The sequence below is a fragment of the Pseudopipra pipra genome, chromosome 18, assembly GCF_036250125.1.
Source record: "Pseudopipra pipra isolate bDixPip1 chromosome 18, bDixPip1.hap1, whole genome shotgun sequence".
In the NCBI taxonomy this organism is placed as follows: domain Eukaryota; kingdom Metazoa; phylum Chordata; class Aves; order Passeriformes; family Pipridae; genus Pseudopipra; species Pseudopipra pipra.
This window is the reverse complement of record NC_087566.1, coordinates 8,812,769-8,830,269: the sequence shown is the minus strand read 5'-3', so window position 1 is coordinate 8,830,269 and position 17,501 is coordinate 8,812,769. Positions and strand designations below refer to the sequence as shown.

General features: G+C 47.9%; 1 protein-coding gene and 1 long non-coding RNA gene across 6 annotated transcripts; one reads left to right on the top strand and one right to left on the bottom strand.

Moving 5' to 3' along the window:
• Window positions 1–81: 81 nt before the first annotated feature.
• Window positions 82–17,496, bottom strand: MORN3 (MORN repeat containing 3). Of its 4 annotated transcripts, none has more exons than XM_064675092.1 (7): window positions 17,399–17,496; window positions 15,951–16,058; window positions 7,088–7,243; window positions 6,248–6,405; window positions 4,691–4,850; window positions 2,001–2,185; window positions 82–193 (listed from the first exon to the last, which is right to left on the bottom strand). In XM_064675092.1, exons 3-7 carry the CDS (start codon window positions 7,230–7,232, stop codon window positions 125–127), a joined length of 717 nt encoding a protein of 238 aa, XP_064531162.1. In that variant the 5' UTR covers window positions 7,233–7,243; window positions 15,951–16,058; window positions 17,399–17,496; the 3' UTR covers window positions 82–124. The 4 variants fall into 4 exon arrangements, with proteins under 4 accessions (XP_064531162.1, XP_064531163.1, XP_064531165.1 ...); XM_064675093.1 differs by lacking the exon at window positions 17,399–17,496 and adding an exon at window positions 17,303–17,375; XM_064675095.1 differs by lacking the exon at window positions 2,001–2,185 and having other exon boundaries at window positions 17,399–17,495.
• Window positions 7,712–16,876, top strand: LOC135424159 (uncharacterized). Of its 2 annotated transcripts, none has more exons than XR_010435098.1 (2): window positions 7,712–7,820; window positions 16,185–16,876. It is a non-coding gene; the product is annotated as an uncharacterized LOC135424159 (long non-coding RNA). The 2 variants fall into 2 exon arrangements; XR_010435099.1 differs by lacking the exon at window positions 7,712–7,820 and adding an exon at window positions 10,177–12,018.
• Window positions 17,497–17,501: the final 5 nt, after the last annotated feature.

The following is a 17,501-nucleotide window of genomic DNA, read 5'->3' as shown; positions in this document are numbered from 1 at the left end:
ACAGCCTTGAGGGAAGAGTGAAGCAGACCATGATACACCACAGTGTGGATTTGACACTCAAATGAATACATAACTCAGGACTGTTCTTATCTTACATCTTTTCTTTTTCTTCAACTTCCAGTTATTAATTATTGCTGTCATCAAGCAGTGCCTGGGCCTCTGCTAAAACACCAGCTGGATCTTCTAGTTCAATCTAAATAAAAAGAATACAAATCAGTTATGCAGTGTAATTGAAGAAGCTTAAGGTTTTATAGATCTTGATTGCTCAAGCATTCACAGAGAGTCTCCCATGTATCAGGACTTAGTTCATATTGCAGCCTTTCAATTATTGTTTTAGAAACACTGCTCCACTTCCCTAATTTTATTAATGTGTTGAACATCACTTCATCTCCTTGAAATAGCTCTGTGGAGTGGCTGAGTCTCCTTTAACTAAACACATTCTTGGACAAAACAAGAATGGCTTTGATTTGTAGCCTGTTGGATCTCATAATTTTTAAAGAGTGTGTGCGTGAAAAAGTTTATGAGCATCTGTTAACTTCCTTCATACTCTGAGATCAACAGCTCTCTACTGATTAAAAGCACAATAACAGCAGTGAAAGTTGATGCTTTCTTTTTGCACCTAGAGCAGCAGAGAATTGGGTCATCACTTGGTCTTCAGGGAGTTAAATAAACAGTCAGACTTGCACATCCTGCATTGCCCACCAGCATTTCATCCCAGACTGTTGGGTTGTTGAGGCTGTTCTGGGTGACCTTTGACAAACCACATAAGGTAAATATTTTTAGCTACAGAAGTGCTGCTCCTTTCACTCTTTTGGAAAAATAGAGATTGTTTTTCCCTGGTGGGTATTTGGGGTTTATTACTCTGCACTGCTGTGGGTGTGCCTGGTGCTTACAGGATTAACTGGCTTGTCAAAACTGTCTCTGCTCAAAGGGCCCTTTGCTACAGAAACCAGATTTGAAAAAAATAGAGGCAGTGAAGGTGTAGCAGCTGAGAGCTTTGGAAGGCTGCACGTGCCAGGTATCATTTGCAACAGCCTTGTCCCTGGGGCAGAGGAAGGTAGGTGGCTTTACCTGCTTATGGGGCTGTGCTGTTCCCAGTGTTCCTGGAGCAAAGCAGTGTGCTGTGGTTATCCAGGGTGGTTCTGCTTGGCTCCAAGCAAAGAGGAGCTTCCCCACCCCTTCCTGCAGTAACCATCCCCTGGAAATGTGATGCCTTTGTGTTCAAGCTGAGACTCTTGGCCAGCTGTGTCACTTGGAGCCACATCTGTTCAACTATGGGCTCCCATTCCCTGTCTTCCTTCGAGGGCAGAGCAGGGGATAGGCTCTCCTGTCCTCTGGCTCTTTTACCAAAGTGATGTGCAAGGACTTGGTGGCTGCCAAGTTGAGAGCCCAGTGTGTTTGAGTGTGTCTCCAAGTCTTCGGGATGGGGACAGGCACTGACTCTTCCTCAGCAGTGTGTCAGTCATGGGAAAGGGGAGCAGAAGATGTTGGCTCTGGGACACCATCTGCCCACCTTGGGACCAGGTGGGAAGCTCACACACCCTGCTGCCTCTGGGGCTGCTGGGCACGATGAGCTCCTGACTTGGAGTACCCAGGCAGAGGAAGGAGCTGCTGTGAGCCCTGCAGCTGCCTGGGGTTCTGTAGGGTCTGCTTAGCTTCAGCAGTTGGGCTTGGGGAAATCGTTTGGTTTTGACGCAAATCCCACAATTGTCTCTGCCTCTATTGTCCCCGTTTCCTTTGTGCTGCCTCAGGTCTCTGAGCAGTTCTGGTGCATGAGAACTGCATTTTTTCAGATGTAGGTGATTAGGAGGCTCCAGCAGAGGCTGGATGAACTGTTTGGCCCTATGGGGCCCTTGAGGACACTGCTGGCCAAAAGACACTGAGCACACACCCTGTGAGTGCGGAATCCCACGGGGGTAATCACTGGAGGAGGGAAACGCTACCTGGAGAGCTGATCCAAGTGCTGATGGATGCAAACACTGACATTTCCAAGCAATTACCTTTGGGATTGGGTACTGAGTAGGGGCTGGAGCTTTGTCTCTATCGAAGTCAACCAGAACTCCACACTTTGCTATATCTTCTGCCCAGGTGCCCTCTAACAACTGTCCCTTATCCACGTAGAAGTATCTCCCTGGGCCATTCTTCTTTCCATCTTTCCAACCTCCTTCGTACCGATTTCCATTTGCTGCAGTTAAATACATGAACAGACCATTTTGTTAAGGAGTTACAAATGAAAACAATCCACAGAGCAAAATGACAGAGAAGGAGGTGATATATTTGGCTTCTCTTAGTAATTTCCAGGGGGCTGCAGCACAGTGTGTCATTTTGCTTTTGCAGTGCTCTGTTTGCTGCGCTGCAGAGGGAGAAAGGGCTGTGGAAGGAGCCCACGCTTGCCCAGCTGGAACAAGAACTGTGTTCACCTGCTTTGTTCTTACAGTGATACTCATTTTTTGCTGATACACCGAGCAAGTGAGCTCAGGGTAAGGGACTGGTCACTGAGTCGCTCCTCACAACGTGAAAAATTACAGGACACAAGTTTCAGATTTGTCACTGCAACAAATCACACAGGATCTCTGGCTTGAAGAGAGAGGTTTGCTTGTCTGGGCAAGGAACAGAGCACTGACTGTTGTCCAGGCAAAATAATCTTGATTTCAAAGAATATTTGCAGTTAGTTTTTCCTCAATGAATTAAGGCTGAGAATTGCTGTGAGTGTCTGAGCAGTTCAGGCAGTTACAGACTCTTTTTCCAGCTGTACTGCTTCTCCTGGCGTTTTTCTGCAAGTTGAGAGAGGTTATTTTTGGGCTTTGTGCTACTCTCCAGGAATCCATCCATCACTAACAGGGAAAGCAGAGCTGCAAGGAGAGGAGAGCAGCCTCATCCATGGATGCTGGTTGAGAAGCAGCATCATAACCACAGTGATGCTGGGACACCTCAAGGCCATCCTGCTGTCACTGGGAGAGTCCTCTGCTCTCCCCTTTGCCTACATATAGTGTTTCTAAGCCCCAAACCATGGGAATTTCTGATAATTAGTGGGAGTACCTTTGAGTCTCAGCTGAACTTTGCCATTCTTCAGGAGAAGAAGCGGCTGAAATACCAGGGCACCCTGCATGGTGCTGCAGAGGTAGCTGGGGCCTGCCAGAATGCTGTAAGGAGGAAAAACCAGAAATACTTCTGTGGAGCATGGCTGCCTGGCTGCTCAGGCAGGCTCTGGTTTACAGGTTGGAGCTGTGGTGGTGGTTATCTGCAGCTTTGATCTGGTTTTGTGCTTATCTGCAACACCAACCCGCCCTGCCCAGTGGTAGGAGCAGCTCAGCTCCTGCACTCCAGCCACCAACAACTGAGAAACCACCAAAATCACAGCCCTGGCTCTGATGGAGGGGGTACGGAATGCCCTGGCTGCACCGTGGTGCCCAGCTGCTCCCATCCCCTCTCAGAGCACCGGAGGCTGTGTGCTCACTGCTGTGATCCCAGTGGACATGCTCCATTTGGGAATAGCCATGGCAGAGGTGGCAGAGCAGCAGTTCCCAGCTGAGCTCACCCTCGCCGGGCGCGCTGCCACTACAGGCAATTTAATCTTGAGCTGCAGCTCATCGTGACCTCCACTGGAGAACTCCTTTTCTTTCACATCGCAGAGCTGCCGGCACGTGGGCAACCCTCCAGCACTGAGCTGAATGCATTGGGCTTGTGGGTATGAAATAATTGCTCTGGCTAATTTTAACCAAAAGGAATCCAGCTCACAGTCGGTTGCAGGCAATGCTGGAGGCAATGGGGCTCTGAAATGGTGCATCAGCCACAGCTCAGCCCGTAGGGGCTGTTAGTTTATGACTAACAGGGACTTGGGTGGGAGAGCAGCAGATCAGTGGAAGGTTTCTCCCTGGAAGCAGGTGCTGATTTCATCTGGATGGGCCATTGGTCCAAAGTGCCTGTGATGTGCAGTGAAGGTCATGCCCATTCCTCCTAGCTGCTTTGCTTAGCTAATTACTAGTCTTGAGATTACTTTCAAGCAAAAAAATAGAATAGATGAACACTAATATGGAGATAATATTTCTTCAAATGTTCTTGGAATGTCATGCCTTGTATTGGAAAGGACTGGGATTCTTGGCTTCAGGGAAAAATGTGTTAAACTCCAAGGAAAATATGGGGAAAAAAATTTCAGATTTCTGTATTTATGATGAGTTGCCCCTAACATTCCAAATCCGTGATGTGCTTGGTGTTATTTATGGAAAAGGATTGTGTACTAATGAAACCCCTGTGTTCACTCAACGTGAGCTGCTGTCGGAAGTAAGAGAGGGGATGGAGTGAACTCAGCAAGAAAATTCTCTGTTGCTTTTTTTCCCTGTGCTGGAAACTGGACTCCTCTTTGGTATGCAGAGCTAAAAAGTCTGTCTGGCAAAGTGCCTGGCTTGAAAAGAGAGATTTGCTCTTCTCTGACCCAACAGTATATTATCTCTAACCCGAACCATCCCAGTCATTTAAATGTAAATCACAGCAAAAATAAGCTTTCATGTGTGTGGGCCTGAGCCAGCCCTGTGCTGCCTCCAGCCCCAGAGCAGGAGGGGAGGGATGACCTGGAGCAGCCACAGCCCTGCTGCAATGCATGGAGCATCCAGAAACCTGGATGGCAGAGACACCTGGAGAGCAGCACGACACCAAATAGCTTGAAGGGGGCAGGCAGGCGCCCGGTACTTACGGAGCCGCAGCATCCCCTGCCCGTTGGGCTGATCCGCCTCCCACTGTCCCTCGTAGCTGGATCCATCCAGGTAGTACATCCGGCCCCAGCCGCCCCGCACTCCATCGCTCCACTCGCCCTCGTAGCGCTCCCCGTTGGGGTAAAAGAACACCCCCTGGCCCTGGGCAGCAGCACAGAGATGGCTGGTGAGGAGCTGTGCTGTTGAAAGGGGTCAGTGTCCAAGTTTGGGACATCTCTTTGATACGCTGTTCCTTTGTTTATTACTCTTACACATGTGGCAGCCCAGCTCAGTGGCTGTTCGCGTGCTGAAGGAAACCAGAGGTGGTAGTATGGGATTTTTTTTGGCAAATGGTTTTATTCCCATGAAAAACTCTTGGGTTTATATCTCAGTGTGTTTTTATTGGCATGATTGCTGCTAATATTTAGCTAAAAGCGGGTTTTACGAGTATATAAACCTGCCTGGGGATAGGCAGCATTAAAGGATGTGTCTCTCAACATGGGGATTTCATCCCTTTCAACACTGACAACACTTCCTACAGCCCAAACTGTTCCAGCCTGGGCAACTCCATCCCTTGTTTATCTTACATGTGTGTTTGCCATTAAGAGAAGTCCAGAGGTACCCTCTATACCAGGGAGTTATACCAGTAAGGAATATTTCCATAGCACTAATGAGTTTTCCCATAGGAATAAAGTGTTAATTTATCTCTGAACAAATAATAAAATCAGTTCTGGAAATAACTGATTTTGAGTATTAATTTTACTAAACTGAATGTATGTAAAGGAGAAACTTTGGTAGAAGAAAAACCAACCCTTGTGATACTTGGATATCATTACAAATCTTTCACCCAAGCTCAATTATCCAAAATATAACCAGAAAGAACAGGAGGGGAAGCTCCCTCCGAGAGGCTGGAGCCACACACCAATTACAGGCGTTGGTGGCAATTAGTTTAATTTAAGAGCAGACACAAAGGCGAACACAAGGTTTCCATTGGCAGATCCAAAACCGTTCCTACAAGGATTTTGCACATGAGATTGCAGTCATTTCTACCAGATGACTTTCTCGTTGTGTTCCTTTTAGAAAAAAACATGATTTACATGACAGGCTTAATTTCCAAAAGAACTCCTCTTATTTGTCTAATATGCTGTAAAAGTCCCAGAAGAAGGTACATTTTCCTGCAGCATTTATAATACAGGTTCCTCCAATTCCTTCAAGGATAAGAGGAATGAAAGGGATGGAGGGGGATTAAGAGATGGGATACAAAGCCTCTCATCCTACTTGGCCAAGCTGCAGGTGAGTCTGAGCAGTAACCACTGCTCCGCAGCAGCTGGTTGGGGCTGTAGCCTGGTAACCAGTGTGTGAGTGGGATGAGTCCCTCTGCAGCAGGGAAATGGCACTCCCATAAAAATCATGGATTTTTACTCTCGACCATTCAATTCAGCCTCAGTATTGGGAAAATTAATATTTTAAGGGATCTTTTTCCACATGTGCACCCAACCCTTCCCTGTGTTTTGGGTCACGCTGCTTCACTGCTGGCATGTGCAGGAAATCTCACTTACAGTTCTCTGGCCATTTTTCCACCAGCCTGTGTACACCCTCTTGTATTCCTTGGTTACAGGGTCAGGAACGCTGTATGAGCCATAACCATCCTGCTTCCCAAACTTCCAGTCACCGCTGTAAATAGCTCCGGTTCTTTTCCATATCTGGGTGCCTTTACCTGTTTAACAAAAATAGGAATGCTGCAGAGTTTAGGAGAAGGGTGTCCAGGGCTGCCTTCCTGTTCCATCTGAGATGGGGCAGCTCTCCCTGCACCAGGTCAGGCTCAGGTCTGGGATTCAGTTTAGCTTCCCAAGTCAGAACCATCGTTAATCTTGATCAGGGGCTTCCTGTGTGGCCTTTGCTGAATGCACTTAAATCTTTCCAAACCTCATTTTTGTGCTTGTAAACAAGTCTGTCCTGCTCCGGCTGCTCAGGGCTCGGTCAGGGTCTCCTTCCCCTGCTCTGTCTCCTGCAGCACCCGCCACAGCTTGAGGATAAATTAAGATTCCTGAAGCCAAGTCAAGAGCTGAGAGAGCTGCAGGGACTGTGCAGCCAGGGAACATCCCAGTGCATGGAGCTCACTGCAGTTCGCTCTGTTTGGAGAGGATTTTTAAATATCCGTAACAGAGATATTTTGGGTAATTGCCCCTGAGTGCATGTAAAAGCTCTTCAAGCTACCTATTAGAAATGTCTCTGAGTGCTTTTTTACATTACATATATCAAAGACATATATATATATATAGTCATACAAGAATGAATGCTCTTCCAGGAGCATATAGAACCACTGACTGCTCCCTGCCCTTAGGAACCTTTCTAAGGACATTTAAATTGGTACCTTTCCCCAAAATTATGTATCTTACCATGTTTCAAGTTGTCCAGCCATTCTCCAGTGTACTGATCCCCATTTACAGCATAAACTGTGTGTCTTAACCCACATTTCTGGGCTTTCCTGTCCCATTCATAATAGAGGGGATCTCTAGCCCTGGGGTACTTTACAATGGGCATATTGGTGGTGTCTGGAGAAGAAAACAAATGATAATCAGAAATAAATTAGAGAGAAATTACTAAGGCAGGTACGGGCAGAACAGTATTTGTGAGCTGTGCCTTAGGATGCAACTGAGTCAGTAACTGATGCCTGGCTTTGGAGGGGTAAAACAGAGATATAACAAACAGGAGGGAGCTAAAAATACTGAAGTACAAACCAGCACTATGTGAAAATGGGCTTGTAGCACTGCCTGGCCTGTTAGGAAATGTTAAATAAATCTCAGTAGGTTAGGTTTGTGGTGGGCAGTGGTCTCTGCACCTGCCAGAGGTCTTGGGGAGTGCAGGGAAGGGCATCTCCTTCTCCGTACTACCAATGGAATGGGTCAGGGAGTTGTCCAGTGTTCCTGAGGCCCACCTGGAGCTGGGACACTTCATACCCACAGCAGTAATGCAGCTCAGGCTCCTTTACTGCTAGAAATAACTGTCCTGCAGGTGTCTGTTAAAAGGAGTTGAAACCACAATGTTTCTGTCTCCCAGGAGGCTGTAGACTCGCCCAGGGCAGGCCAGGCACTCGCCAGCTGATCCAGCTGCCAAGGAGAGGACTTTGAGGTGACATGGGGTTAAAGCATGAACAGCAGGCAGGGGATGATGGGTACAGAGGGAAGTGATTCAGGTGTCAGAGGTCCAGAGGGAAAGGGTTAGCATGGGGGAAGAGGAGGGAGAAGATGTATTGGCCCATCAATACAGAGAGGAGAATGGTGGAGTGCAGCACGGTGGTGATTTCTGGGCACTGTTCAGCGCAGTGGGAATTCCGGCACAGACTTGGAGGTGAGAGTGGTCTCCTATAAACCATAAACAAACGCCAAAAGGTGGCTGTAGAAACAAAAGCAAGTTTCTATGAATGCCGTCAACATCCAGAGCTCGGCTGGAGCCCGGCGGGTTGGGATGCTCTCCGAGTTTGTCTCCTGGGCTCCCCCTTCTGTCCTGATCCACTGGACTGAGCCATGTGGAGTGATTTCGCTGCATCTCTCCCTTCTCGGCAGAGCAGAGCTCTGGTTCCTGCTGTGCTGGGGGTGCCGGGGAGCCCGGCATGGGGAAAAGTGTGGAACAACCCGGGAGGAGAGGGAAAGGAAGGTACTTCAGGTCCTTGCTAGGGAATAAAAAATAGAAATTATAACTAAGAAAATACATTAGTGTTCATCCTCCGTTCTCCACACAGCTATGGGAAATGGTCATTCGACAGCTATTTGGGGGGATATCATTGCTGAAGAAAGTACTTTATGTGTCCAGGATGAGCCTTCCTACCCAAAATGCAGCTGAGTTGTGCAGTGCCCATCCCACGTGGCTCCTTACCGGGGGGCTGTGGAGAGTGCAGGCAGGGCTGGGGAACCTGCCGGGGCACTGCACGGTGAGCTCAGACCTGGGAGGGGTAAAGATTCCAACCAGGCTGCCATGGGAGGAGAGGGGCTGAAGAGCGTCTTGGTTTGAGGACACCGAGGACAGGATCTGTCACTCAGTGCGATGGAGTCACAGCCCGTTGCAGAGGATGGTATTTCAGCAATATAAACACAGAAGACACCCCAACTGCTGAGTTCCTCCCTCGCCTTTGGGTGCTGCAGCCCCTGCAGAGGGGGGTTCTTGGCAGTATTTGCCAAGGGCTGAGAGTTTGCAGGACACGGAGCCACACGTTGCCTGCTTGTATCTGTCCTCTGGCTGGGGGAGAAGAGCCAAGCTATAGCTACTTGCACCCACCCCGACACCGGCTCTGACGAGAAATCTTTTCACTACCCCTGCCAGATGGGAGCATCACTCTCCCACCACCGCATCCGACCACTTCTTCAACTCAAAGCTTAGGATTTACAGACTCCAGGGAGGATTCCCAGCTGCGGGGGCAGTCTCAGCACCCCTCCATCTGCTCGCCAGGCTCTCCGAGGCACAGCCCGCGCAGAGCACCCGGGGTAATGCGGTCTGTCGGGACCCGCCTCTATTTGCTGAATCCCCTTCCAAATTTACGTCAGCGATGCCAAGTTTGCGTAAGTGAGAACGCAGTCGGTATTCGCCGCCCTGGATGTTTTAGCCACCTACTACAAGGGCGCGGGGAGGCAGCGAGAGGCAGGCGCTGCAGAGCCACTCCGGCTGCAGCTCTTGGAATCGAGGACCAGAGGTTCTGCCTCCGCCGCTGCTCTTGGGGCCGAAGCTCTTACAGATCCCCGCGTCCTCCTCCAGACGCTGCTCTGCGAGTTTTGTCTGGTCTCTGGTAAAACGCAGCTTTAGTTTGCATGGCCCTACAGGAAGCCCATTTTTTCCCTTGGCTCTTTGCAGAACTTAAGAGCAGTGCGATTGAGCTACAAATACACCTTTTTTTTTTTTTTTCTGCCTTACATCTTAACGAATAGCAAGAGGGAAACACATCTTGCTGCAGAGAAGGGGTTGCTGACTGTCCCTGGCAGCACCCTGCCTGCCACGGCACCGTGTCCCCTCGTGCACCCTGCCTGTCACCCGGCCCCGAGCATGTCGCGACTGAGCTCAGCTCTCGCAGACCCGGCCCCACAGCGCTGCCCTGCACCGGGGTCCCTTTGCCAGCTCCGTCCGGCGCAGCGGAGCCACCCCAGCCCCTGCTCGCCCCCGCGGCGGTGCCTGCGAGCGGAATGCCCAGGGCGCCTGTCGCTGCTCCTGCCCAGCGAGAGCCGGGCTCCGCGGCGGCGGTGGGAGCGGACCGCGGGGACAGCCCCTGTGCGCCGTTCGCAAAGCACCCTCGCGTTCGGCCCACGCTGTCCTGCCGCCCCCGCCCCGAGGGCCAAACCCCGGGCACCGACCTGTGCTGGTGCCCGCCGGGCGCTGCCTGTTGCAGCGGCGGGGTCGTCATAGCAACGTGCCAAACTCCTGCGCCAAGGGCCGTGGGAGCAGGGCCGGGAGCGAGCGGAGCCGCTCCGGGCGGACGGGGAGGGCGGTGGGACACGAGTGGTCACACTGTGCTTCCCACGGATGGAGCCGGAGCGCACCCCGCGCTCTGGAGCTACGTGTCTTGAGTTCAGGATTTTCCAGCAGAATATAAAGTGCTGATAAGCAACGAGTGTTTCACCTCTGGTTGGTTTTTCATACACCCAGCAGCAGAAGGCTGGAAATGAGAGCACTGATTACAGCACTGATGGGTAACAAATAAATCAGCCTTGAAAATGTCAGAGGGAAAGGAGAAACCCCCTGAAAATGCACATCAGAGGTCTTGAAGGAGAAATCTGAATAAACCTGACACTAATTCCCTCATCCATTACATTTCTTCCACAGCCACAGTGAGCAGGAATTGCCATTATGGCCTTGTGGGTGTCTGTAATAATCTTCCCTAATGGGTAATTAACCGTGCACATTTCTGGTATAAAACCAAAGGTCTCCTATGACTCCCATGAGCCAAATGCATTTGATTCTCATCCTTTTGCCACATTTTTCATGCACAGCTCTGCAGGCTGGATGGTTAAAATGTTGAGGCAGGTGGGAAATCTTGTGATGAAAACAAAGCAGCCGCCTCTGTGGAGGTGGGACACAGCCTGGTCTTCCCTGATGGGTGTTTGTTTGCCGTCTTCACTGAATGTAGCACTGAATGTGGCTTAAACGGTGTGTCCGTGCTCAGACAGGACAGAGGGATGGACTTATCCCAAATGTGAGTGTGACTGAAGGCAAATATTCCATTTCCCATGACACACGTGAGGGCCATGGAGCCAGAGGAGACAACGCCACTGCCTGGGAAATCAAGTGGACAAGGAAAATGAAGTGGCTGGAGGGAAGAGATGCTCCATAGCCAACAAAGGAGCTGGTGTGGAAACGATGGAGAGAGATCTGTACCACGGGAAAAGACAAACATGGAATTTCTCGTGCTGGATTAGATGGATTGGAAAGATGGCAGCTGCCATCCAGGGATGTAGGAGAGGTGGAACTCACAGACTTCTTAAAGCAGGAGAACCAGAAAGAAAACTATGGAAGTTGACCAAGTAAGGAAACGCTTATACATGAAAAAATGTTTCCTGGTTTTAAAAATGAGATGAAGATATTCAGGAAGGACTTATTGCCACTCGTTCACATTAACATATTCTGGCCTGGGGCAGAGCCCAAGAATTACTGAAGACAATCATTCCTGTGTTTGACTGTGGCCAGTTGTAAGGGCTGGAGTGGGGAACAGGGATTTGGGGAGGAAATGAGAAAAACCCATGAGGGAGAAGAAAAATTGCTTCTTGCAGCCCAAAATCTACAGCCTTAAATTACAACCAAAAGTAGCCCTTCTTGGAAAAGTATTAATTATTTTTCATATTTCAGCCCCTATATTTCACTGCACTTAACTGAGAAATTGTCAATTAAGATAATTAGCTAATTCAGACAATTTCACTTGTTTATTTTCAAACAGCACAGGCTGCCTGAGGTTTTTGAACTGCAAGTTCAAACTGCGCCTCACTTAACCACAGCTTTTACTAACCAGAAGTGATATAAATATTTGAAACTCAATATACATTTGAAACCAATAAAGGCTTTAAAAAAATTAAAATATTTTAGCAACAAATCAAAATGCACAAATCGAGATCAAAAATTGCCTCTGAGAAAACCTCTGTATCTGGATATGATGGAGGGAAATGGTTGGTGATGCCTCAATTTCTGGGTCACTTATTTTAAATCCTTCTGCTCCAGGTCTCTGTGTGTTTGTTATTTTAGTTCCATGGTCCCAGAGTGGGTTATCACAGACCCTCCTGCTCCCACCAAGGAGGCTTCACAGAGACATTTATCTGGGAAGAGGCTGTGTGTGATTCCCATTTTCTTAGTCCAGGTAGGAACATCTGAATCACACTTAATTATTTTGTCACTTGTTAATATCATTCTGTACAAGGGTACAGAAAGGGGAAATGTAAGGGTATTCTCCTCATAAAAGAAAGGCAAAATTAGACCAGCTTGAAGAGAAGGTGGTGATATTTGAAGCTTTATCAGAACATTCTTTTGACTCACTGAACATTTGACTTAGAAAATGTCATTCCATTATGAGAGCAGGAACCCTGCTAGTAAGTAGGAAGTGGGCATAGTTTTCATGAGGGGTGCCAGATATCTAGAATATATAATTCAGTTAGAGAGTGAGATATAAATCTAAACTGCTCCAGAAATGCCCTAACCAAACCTCTTCCTCTCCCAAGAGCAGTCCTTTCAAGGCACAACATTGTAGCCACTATGATAAATAGGGTCAAAATCCAAGTTATAAAGTGCTAGGAGGATAATTTGGGTTTTCCTTCATCCAATTCTCCTTGTTCTGGCTTTTCCAGCAAAATTTGACCCTTCTTGGCTGGGGTTTTTTGTGTGTGTGTGTGCACTGGTTTTTTTCTAGTTTCACAGACTTTGATCACTGACACCACGAGCACCAGCAAAGCCTCCTTCACAGCGGTGTGACAGGGCTTCAGTTCTGTTACTTGTAGGCACTGTTGTTGCTCCAGTTGTCTGGCAGTTGATTAAACCTTACATTTATTAAGACTGAAAGGAAGCTGTTAAATCCATCCATGTAAATTATGCTCTAACTCAGCCCATTGATGCCAACACAGTTTGTTGCAATGGACTTTCAGCTTTCCCTTCCAGGATGGATACAGTGAAGAACAAACCAAGCACTGGAAGGATGTGTGTGGAAACACACCTGGAAACACACCTTTCTGTGACACCTTCATTTTTTTCATTCTAAAGAGTAAGATTAAAAAAAACCCAAACAATAAAACTAGAGGTCCTCAGTATTCTACATCTGAAACCAATCATTCTTGCACTGAAAGGAGACAGCTGCTCTGAGCTGAGTTTGCTCTCACAAAGCTTGGGGAATCACCCAAGTGAAATGCCCAAACCAACTGAAAACTGTCAGAATCAATAATTTAAATTTATTCTGGGAACTTCATAGAGTAAATAAAGAAAAAGCACGTAGAGAAACATATGTTGGAATTCTTTAAAGGTGAAGAATGTGACAACAACATACTGTGGAAGTAGGATGCTCAGATGTGTGTTTTATTGCTGCTATATTCAAAAGAAAAGCCAGAGGAAGAGGTGGGAGGGTCTTGGACTCCAACCAAGCTTGTGTCGGGTGTAGCCGGATGAGCAGGGAGTGGGTGCAGTGCTGAAGGAGCTTCCCCACCACTCTGCTTTTAAGAATTGTTATCAGCAGGATTTAGGAGGGACTGAAGTGAAAGGTTTGAGGTGCAAACTTCACTGATTGACTCTGGCTTAAGAGGCAGCCTTGTGGGAAAGCATTTCTTTACAACTCTTCCCTCCCTTTTGCTGAGAGAAGCTCTCTCAAGATAAAAACCATGTTGGTTTTACATCAAAACAAGCCGAAGTAAGAGCCCTGGGTTATCTGGAATGTTGGAGCACATAGACAGTCATGCAAAGTGAAAGGTTGAAGTCCTTGGAGCTGACACCAGATACCCTCTCCCCCTGAGTTACTGTTGCTGCAGATTTACAGCTAATGGTCGCTACTTAACTACCTGCAATAAGATAGAGGTTCAAAGGTAGAGTTATGATGTTAATTAGTGAAGTCACCCAAAGCTGATAATTATTTACTATGCGACTGTGGAGCAGTTTGCAGGACTCTCAGTACTGTTGGAGGCAGATAAATTTGGCCATCCTTGAGCTACTGCTTCCCTTGAAGTCCTTAATTTGTTCCTTAACTGAGAAATAACTCCAGATGAATACAAGATGAATCAGCAGTATCAATTTCCAGCTGAAACATGAGCCAAGTATTTTATTTATCACGGCTTATTGTCACCTGATGGTAGAATAGGGACTCATCTGCATTTATATTTTGTCCTTTCCCATTTGCTGTGCTGGAAAGAATTGTATTTCTAGGACAGGGGAAAAGCATCAAAGGAAACAGCCTCAGTTATCTTAAGAGAAAAGAATGAATGGAATTTGCATTCAGGGTGGAGGAAGGTGAGGGGAAGGAGCTCACATGTGACTGTGCATATATAACTACTTGTACTCAACAAAATCTAACACCAAAAGAACAAACAGTCACAGTTTCACTGTGATCCTTAACTTGATTTATTAACTCAATTTCTTTGATACGTTCTCTGGCAGTGAACGGTTGATGAGTCGGGGATTAATTAAGGTGAAGGCAAAGCAGAGATTTTGTGTCTGTAGATCTGCTGTGCAATGGCCTTATGTGATCTCTGGCAGCAGAAAACAGCCACTAAAAAGTGTCAGGATACCTAGAAAAATGATCATAAAATATTCAAATTCAGAGGAAAGGCACCATTCCTCATGTGTTGCCACAACTGAATGACAGGTGAGGTATGGGAACCCCAAGCACTGCCTGCACAGAGCCCTGCTCCCTGTCCAGGGCTGAGGGGTGGGAAGCTGCCAGGGCTCTTCTGGACCCTTAAAATTCTCTCTCTAAATCCTTAATCCAGCTGCACTTCCATAATAGTCAAATAAGGTCTTTGATTGCCCACTGAGTGCAATGGGTGCAGATATTTAGGGGTGCATTTTAGTCAGATAGAAAATGAAACCTCAGACACTATTGTTCCTGTCTTTCCATAAGCGGAGAATTTCAACTATATTTTCCCCCCAAATAAACATTTAATTCAGATAGGGAATGTAATGCCCAAAGACTGAACTTCTTAAAATGGCTTTTCTGCAGGAGTTGCTCCTGTAGGCAGAGAGGGACATTGTCCAGCACAGCCTGATCAGACACAACCCCTGCTGCCCTTCCAGCATCCCTCCCCCGTGTCCCCAGCCTTGGGATTGGGAAGATCTGACTTATGTCTGCAATTTAATTACAGTCTGTAGTTTCCATTCTTACTGAGTAAAATTATAATAAACAAATTATCTAGATCCAGTTAAAAAAACCTCTGTTATCTTATCTTGCTTTGGTTTTACTCACAAAGATGTGATTGAATTAATGAGATTAAACAAACAGCTACAATCTCCCAGGAAGTGGAGAGAGATTACAGGTAATTCTGAAATCTTTTGTAATGGTGCAGCATTAAATAATGTAGAACCAGCTGTAAGGCCAACTGTGCTACATTCACATTGTTGGTGTTTAGTGAAATTCTTCCATGTTTTCTGTGTTAAAGAAAATACCATCTCTTGAATGAATGTTAACTGGCATGCCTTAGTTAAAAAGTTGAAGGAAATCTTTTGATTTGACACAGCCACAACATGCATAAGAACTGCTCCTTGACCAGAGGTGTAGGGGAGAGGCAGGAAAGTTTGGAATAAAGGTCTGGTGATCCCTTGGTGTTCCTGTAGAGCTCCAGGGCCAGCACAGCTCTGAGTGAGAAATGCTCAACATTTCCTGCCTTTGTATACACAGCACCTGCCACAGCCCTAAAGAAATGTCATCAGGCTGCAGAATTACACCCATGATTGATATTAAGGGCTTTCTTCAGCCCTTTTGAGGCTTATAGCTCAGCAGTGAAAGGAAGAGTTTTAAGGGTTATTTACAATTTATGATGTATTCTAGAAGTAACCTTCCCTGAATGTTAAGACTGACACAAGCAGTTGAAGTGTTTCTACTTAAATGGTTTTACTTAAAGAAAATAAGGTCCAGTCTGGATTCCCCCAGCTCTTCATGAGAGTGTCAGCACCCCAATTCCCCCTCGACAGCCAGGAGTAAGATGCAGCTACATCTTTGGGGTGACTCTGTGATAAACTGAACCGACAGAGTAACTGCAAAGGAGGAGGGAATATTTCCATGAGGGAAGAAGAAATAATTTTGCTGGTAGGGAGTACTCTAACCTTGAGGTGAACTGGAAAGTTTTGTCACATATCCAGCGCAGAATCAAAGCTGTGATCCGAGATGTGATCCTTTTCCTTCCAAACTGTGTAATCCAAAATCCAGGCTTCCTGTAACATAAAGCCTTGTTACACGGGATTGTGGACAAATGCTAGAATCTGGGGAAAATTTAATGCAGGCATAGCAAACTCCTGTGACATTTTTACTGCGTTGATCAGTTGTTTATTCGACTTCAGGATTTTCACGGCCTGCCACAACACATGTGTTTGATCCCTGGATGATCACGGCCTCACCGGAGGAGCAGCAAGGACAATGGAACATCCCCAGGCTTGGTGGTTCCTAAACCAGCAGAAATCCCCAACCACTGCAAGCTCTGAGCAGGTTTCTCCGGAAACCAGGGAACAGGTCATGGACTGCATTTCAGGTGCCTACCCACACGTATGAAAAGAACGTGCAAAAAGGACAAAAAACAAGCAAAGAGTGTGAGTATAGACCTAGAGAAGGACCAGAGACAGCAGGAATACTGAGGAGTGTCTCTACACCCAATGTTTTTGGTTGTTTATGCCAAATCCAAGGAAACAGGATCCCACATACACTCCCCATGAAAAGATAGCATTGCACTTGCATTTTTACTTTGGCTTCACTCCTCCCCTCCCCCTTGTATCATTTTTATTTAATTGCTTCCTTCCCCTTCCCTTTTTCTTCCTCTTTGCCTATTTCCACCCTTTCACAACAGACAAGAAGCACAGTGCCATTTACAGCCTTCAGATCTCCCAGGCCTCACCCTCTGCCCCGGGGGGCTCCACATTCCACTCACCAGCAGCTCTCTGGAGCAGGGCTGTGCCCAGAGGCCACTGTGCCCTGCTCCCAGTTGGCCAGCCCAGTCCCTAAGTGGGTTATTATTGTAATAATAAAGAGATCACAAATATTCTTGCCCTTTTCTCTGATATTAAGGACCCAAGTCCAGGCCTCAGGCAGCTGCAGGGCTGGGCGGCCTCAGCCCAGGTGCACGGTCACCTCAGCCAGCAGGTCCTTCAGAGAGGGCTGTCCCTGTGCGGGAAGGGTTTTGTCTCCATTCTCAGCCCCATGTGTGACAACCCACCCCTAAGGGGAAGGAAGGGGAAGGAAGATGCTTCATGGAGCACTTCAGGTGCTACCACAACATGAGAGGACCTGGGAGAGGCACAGGGTCCCCAGGAGGTGACCGGGGGGGGGGGGGGTTGGACAGGTGGCAGCAACTGAGGGGAGTACGGGCCTGAGGGGGACCCTCACCTAAGGAGTCCCTCACTGAGGGGATCCCTCCCTTGAGGGGTCACTCAGCTGAGGGGAGCCCTCACCTGAGGGATACCCTCACCTGAGGGGAGCATGGGCCTGAGGGAAGCCTCCCCCTGAGGAGACCCCCGGCCAGCCCTCGCCTGGGGGATCCCGGCTCGTGGGACCGACCCCTCACCTGCCGGTTCCCTCCCCTGGGGCGGGTGCGCGGGGGTGGGGGCGGGGCGGCGGGTGGCGCGCGCCGCCGCGGGGCCGCGCCCGTGACCGCGCGCGATGACGTC

Excerpts from the sequence above, each read along its gene's own strand:
- MORN3 (XM_064675092.1), bottom strand. The coding sequence starts at position 7,232 with ATGCCCATTGTAAAGTACCCCAGGGCTAGAGATCCCCTCTATTATGAA. Across the intron at positions 6,406-7,087 it reads GCTGGACAACTTGAAACATG|GTAAAGGCACCCAGATATGG; the intron begins GTAAGATACATA and ends TTTGTTAAACAG. Across the intron at positions 194-2,000 it reads CTCAGTACCCAATCCCAAAG|ATTGAACTAGAAGATCCAGC; the intron begins GTAATTGCTTGG and ends CTTTTTATTTAG.